General features: G+C 43.9%; 1 protein-coding gene across 1 annotated transcript in view; it reads right to left on the bottom strand.

The window, feature by feature from the left end:
• Window positions 1-1,009: 1,009 nt before the first annotated feature.
• Window positions 1,010-6,028, bottom strand: part of Qrsl1 (glutaminyl-tRNA amidotransferase subunit QRSL1) — a 26,196-nt gene continuing 21,177 nt past the window's right edge. Inside the window, exons 9-11 of the mRNA XM_021174674.2 lie at window positions 5,375-5,492; window positions 3,363-3,568; window positions 1,010-1,525 (exon numbers count right to left, since the gene is read on the bottom strand). Of these exons, the coding sequence (XP_021030333.1) occupies window positions 1,302-1,525; window positions 3,363-3,568; window positions 5,375-5,492 (548 nt within the window). The 3' untranslated portion in view covers window positions 1,010-1,301. The remainder of the gene's footprint in view (window positions 1,526-3,362; window positions 3,569-5,374; window positions 5,493-6,028) is intronic.

Below are 6,028 nucleotides of genomic sequence, written 5' to 3' on the forward strand. Positions count from 1 at the left end.
TGTTTCTAACCAGTTAGTTTTGATCTGTAATCTGGTTGGTGGTACCGTAAGTGTGGGATCAATGGGTGTGGAGGGCCAAATATAATGTAGTTTTCTTATAGATTCTTTTCCTTTCAGGGACTTGGTTGAGTTTGTAAGAGTGCAGGTGAGCCTGGCATGTGGACCATTTCATGTGTAATCAGACTGAGCATTGGGGAGGGGGAGGGTGCCCTAGAAGAGGGAACACTGTCAATGAAGGCAATAGGCAACTTGGATTCCTAACAAGTGGTCCAGGGGCTCAGCCTCAGTATTTCCAAACGTCCTTCATACTTAAGGCTCTCCTTCCTAAGCAAATAAATGTATTACTGTAACTTAGGTTCCTGATTTCATTTGTCAACAATGTTCAAGTGTCAAACCAGAATGCTTGATAATTGTGAGGTGACAAGTGTCCTAACAAAGAGAGATACTCAATGGTGACACCTCAGATGAGTAACAAATGTTACTCTATTAGATTTCGTCTAGCTTGGGCTCAAGGGTTCCAAATAGGGAACACTGATAAAAACCATCACGGGGACACAGGAACCCTGCGGCATTCCATGCCGACTCTGTCATCTTCACCAAAGACTCTTACACGTTTCACACTGGGTGTTACTTGGGCATTTAGAATCTTCCTCCCTGAGGTTGAGGGAGATGACTCTGTGACACAGTCCTGGCCTTGAGGTCTTAGGCTCTGGGAGAAGTGGAGCAAACATTTAACCAGGAGAGGGAAGTTCTGTCATTTAAAACTCTGTTTACAGAAACAAAAGGAGTCTTGTGCCTGACTGAGGAGCTGCCCAGCCTTGCATGGCTCTGAGGCAGCCTCTACCACAGAAGGAACGGCCTGTCAGTTACTTGGTTATAAAGACGTACACATTTTGAGACATTTATTACTAAACTTAATTCTACTGTAATTTGTTATTCTAAATGAAAATTATGCAGAATGCATTGTTTTTAGGAGCTTGTATTTTTGTATTATAGTAAAACTCAGTACTTAGGTTTATAGAACATTTTAATATAGAATATTATAATTACAATATACAATGTATACAACATTACAATTTACAGCATCATAGCGATTTGAACAAATGATTCCCAGGACAGACGGGGTTGACAGTGACCCTGATCACAGGGCTGAATGAGATCACGGACACTCAGAGAACAGCACTTCTTAGGGTCATTTTAACTGCATGATACAGGGGTGGGGATCAGTCCAGTGGCAGAGAGCAAGCCTGAGGCCAGCGTAGGATCCCAGCATCCTACCAGGCAACTGCACGAGATTCTGATCATCTCTGGGTCAGAGAGGCAGACGTTAACTTTCCATTTTCAAGAACCAACGAGCCATCATCCATGAGGCCCTGCAGTTGAATAACAGGAAACTGTACTTGTTTTTCAAACCACTTGGCAACTGTCAGAAGTTGCTGGTCACAAAATGCACGGCCAATTAACTGCAGTCCTATTGGCAGCCCTTGGTTTGAGAGGGCCACAGGGACACTCACTGCTGGCAAGCCTGAGGAAGAGAAAGAAGCCATCAGCTGAATCCTCCTTTGCCGTGCTTGTTAAGAAAGACAGAGTAAGCTTAAAACAAACAAATGATAGCCAGGCGTTATCTCTGTGAGTTTGAGGCCAGCCTGGTCTACATAGAGAGTTCTAGGACAGCCAGGGCTATGCAGATAAATCCTGTCTGAAAAAGGGGGAGGGGGAGAAGCAAAGAAAAGAATGAAAGAAAGCCACCTTCCAAATCTCCCCAATTATGATAAATATATATCTGTTCTTTTGTCCATATAATTTGTATGACACTGTGTGTCAGTTCACCGAGACCACCATTTCCTCTTTATGGCTGTATTAGATTCCAACTTGCAGCTTTATTCTAAGTTATTTGAGAAGTCTTCTACCACGCCCCCCCCCCCCCCCCCCCCCCCCCCATCTCCCCNTAAGTTATTTGAGAAGTCTTCTACCACGCCCCCCCCCCCCCCCGTCCCCCTCCCGCCATCTCCCCGCAGAAGCTCCCTCTCTCGCCTTCACCTCCTCACCTCTGCTCTCCCCATGGCAACTTCCCTGGAACAGAGCAGCTTTCCAATAAACCTGCCTTTAATATAATCTAATCTGGCTTCAGTTGGCTCATTTTACTGGCGGAAAAATAACCGATCACTACCCTAAAAGAATGTTTTAAACATGAAAGGAGTAATAAAAGGAAAATCTAGGTCCTTCAGAAACAAAGAGTAAAACCAGGAAATAAGTGGAGTTAACAGAAGTGGCCTCATGTTAGTTTTGAGATGACGAAACTGTGTTTAGGAAGGAGAGTCTTCATTCTCAGATTTGTGCTAAATTACTCAGCTGAGAAATGTCATGTCTAAAGGTTTGGTTTTTTGTTTTTTTCCAAATGAGACATCAAAATCCAGTGTGTGCTGGGTGGGGTGGGAGTGGGGGAGCATGTGTAGAAAAGCAGAAGAAAGTCAAAGCAGGATATTAACAAGGATGGATGAAGGTAAGGGCAAACACAGTATTCTTTACGTTAGGCTTTAACTTTCATGTTTTGTTGGGATCTGTTCCCCCACTCCCACCCCAAGAATAGCTGTAGTCATTTTGTTCCATGCCTGACAGTCATTGACACAGGAAAACAACTCAGAGCTGGGCCACGATGACCACGTCCCCTGTTGTGTTCTCTATGTTCTGAGGCTTGTTAATCTTAAGGGATTCCATAAGCTACCTGGACCTATCAAGGTAAAGATCAGTATGAACTGTTATGTCTAAGATGGCTTGAGGCAGAGCTGACCACTGGGCAGCACTTCCTGTGCCTACAAATGAGCTGATTGTGGTTCTTGTGGGTTTTTTTTCCCCCTTCATAACCTGCCCTGAGAACAGACTGGCACCACAATTAGGCTCTTTCTGAGTCCTTTCTGAGGTCCTGAATGGTCAGTCTTGAGGTGTGCATTCATGAAACTCTTCTTGCTTAACTGAGATCAGGGTTTGTGTGGCGATTCCTGAACCCCAACAGTTTGAATATTCTGAAAATAAAACTATTGCATACTGGTTAAGAAAATGTGTATAAGTGAGTGGGCTGGAGTGAGCAGAAGTCCTGAGTTCAATTCCCAGCAACCACATGATGGCTCACAATCATCTGTACAGCTACAGTGCACTCATATATACATAAAAATAAAATAAATAAATCTTAAAAAAAGGAAAATGTGTATATAGCATACATGCACGGACACACACATATCCCCCTCAGGTGTCTTGAAGGGGAGGGCGCTTTTAGGAAACAATCCTGCTAGAACCCACATTGAAGACCAGGGAGTATGTCTAAGACTTTGGAGAGAACCCCAGCATTCTTCGGGAACCCTCACCTGCCATATTGACAGCTTGAGTGAAAATATCATCCTGGGCGCTGCGTGTCCTGTTGTCTTCTTTGATGAACTCCAGGTACGGCACTGCCTCAGTCAGGGTGGTGGGGGTTAGCAGGACATCCACCCCAGACTCAAAAACATCCACAAAATCCTTCACAATGAGGCGCCTCACTTTCTGTGCCTTGACGAAATAATTCTCATAATTTCTGTGGAAAATTACAGATATCTTAAAGATGTTCTTGGTTTCTGTTTTTTGTTTTTGTTTTATTATGGCAATTCTCTTACACTAAGGTTATTAAAGAGCCATCGGATCCTTAGCCTTACAATCAGGGACCACTATTACTATTATTTATTTATTCAATGTTTTAGGGAGGAGGGGATAGAGGGTCTAAGCAGAAGACTGAGGACAGCAGCCAGAGTCACCTTCCTCCACAGTGTGCACCTCAGGACTTATACTCAGGTAATCAATCAGACTCGGTGGTAAGCAACCGAACCATCTTGCTGGTCAGTCAGAGTGTTAGTTTTTGAGACAGAGAATCACTATATAGCATGGCTGGCCTAGAACTCACTATGTAAACCCTAGATAGTGCTGGAATTAAAAGACCTGACCACCACATCTGTCAGCACACCACTAAGATTCTTTTATTTTGGTTTTTCAAGACAGAGTTTCTCTGTATAGCCCTGGCTTCCTGGAACTCTATAGCTCAAGCAGGCCTTGAACTCAGGGTTCTGCCTGACTCTGCCTCTTAAATGCTGGCATCAAAGGCATGTGCTACCATGCCCAGCTGATTTCTAACAACTTATGAGGATAAATTTTATTCAAATGTATTGTTATTTTAAAAGTTTATCACTGGAATTTATCTACAGAATTCACTATTAGATGCAGTTCTACCAGAAAACCACAAAATAATACTGTCCACTTGGGATATTGCTAAACCAAAGCATTTATTTTGGGGTGAGATACGCGGCAATGATAAACTTGGGTCTCACCATGTCTCAGTCTCTCTACAGTGTAATGATAACTAACCGTCTCACATCTGTCTGATGTACAGTATATGATGATAACTACCTGTCTCACATCTGTCTGAACTGTGTTTCAGTCTACCTACAGTGTAAGGATTACTGAGTTAGGCAGTAGGAAGCAGTCCTGGAAAGCTGGCTCCATCAACAGAAGCAAGGAAAGCGCCAAGTGCTACAGTTCTGTGTTTTATGAGCAGTCTAAAGGGAGGGTGCTCAACACTATTAGCAGACTGGGGGAGGGTGGACACAGATGCAACCGTGCATCAGCGACACACAGAGAGGTGAGAAGAAGCCTCCCAGCTGCCCCAAAGCTGGTTTAATGCCTTAGGCTCCTCAAGTGTCAAACTGGACATGGCAACTCCAGTCCCATTGAGAACCAGATATAAGAAGATGACGCATGTGATTTTTCTTTTCTTTTCTTTTTATAACCCTGTGGACATAATGTGCTCTTCCTGCACCATCTCACCAATGGCTGCATAGAGATACAAACGCAGTGCCCTCCTCTATTGCTCTCTACCTACTCCTTTGGGACTTGGCCTTTCCCTGCAATCCCAGTGGTCCTCCTGTCTCCACCCCATCAGGTCTGGGGTTACGGGCATGCACAGGATGCTCAGTGTGTTACGTAGGCGCTGAGGTCAAACACTGGTCCTCATGCTATGCAGCAAGAGCCCCTTACCACTAAACTATCTTTTCAGATCCTTATGCTTTTCTGTTGTTGTTTTATTTTGTTTTTCTTTTGTTAATAGGATTTCACATCCAAGGCTAGCCTAGAACTCACTATGTAACCAATGATGATGACCTTGAACTTCTAATCCTGCCTCTACTTTCCAGTAATGGGACCACAGGCGCTCATATCCATAATTTTGATGTTGGGCATCAGACCTGGGCCTCAGACATCTAGGAAAGTTGTCTACTAACTGAGTCAGTAAATACTAGATAGGACAATATTAAGGTTTAAAGAAAAGCAAAGATTCTAAAAGCAATTGTCTTACTCTTTTAATAAGAAGAAGTTTCCTGAGAGAATTCTTCCTCTCACCACATCATTGAAGCCCTCCTGTCTGGTTGTGGCGTACATGGCTTCCGTGGACACATCAACACCAGACCTATGACCTGAGCAGAGGCAAACATCACTTGAGAAAGAAGTCAAGGCTCAGCTGTGAAATAGTACTGTGAACAATACGGATCTTGGAGAGCTTTCCTGTCCAAGTTCTTCTGCATTTGCTCTGTGACTGACTGACCACTTAGTAATGAGGACTGGCCCTGGAGAGAAAAGCATAGCCATGGAAGAACTTTATGTTGTTCTTCCATCCATCTGTCCATCCATGCATGTGTGCATTCATGCATTCATCCATCCATACACACTTTGATTGAGCTCCACCTTGTCAGACACTACAGCACATGTGCTGGGCACACAGAGACAACCCCTTCAAGGTCTTTCCTTCAGTCCGGAGAGACAAACATAAAAAGAGCTGTGCTGGATACCCTAAGTTCAATACAGAGAAGAGCTGTGCTGGATACCCTAAGTTCAATACAGAGAAGAGCTGTGCTGGATGCCCTAAGTTCAATACAGAGAAGAGCTGTGCTGGATGCCCTAAGTTCAATACAGAGAAGAGCTGTGCTGGATGCCCTAAGTTCAATACAGAGAA

This window comes from Mus caroli, chromosome 10 (assembly GCF_900094665.2).
Source record: "Mus caroli chromosome 10, CAROLI_EIJ_v1.1, whole genome shotgun sequence".
NCBI classification, from domain to species: domain Eukaryota; kingdom Metazoa; phylum Chordata; class Mammalia; order Rodentia; family Muridae; genus Mus; species Mus caroli.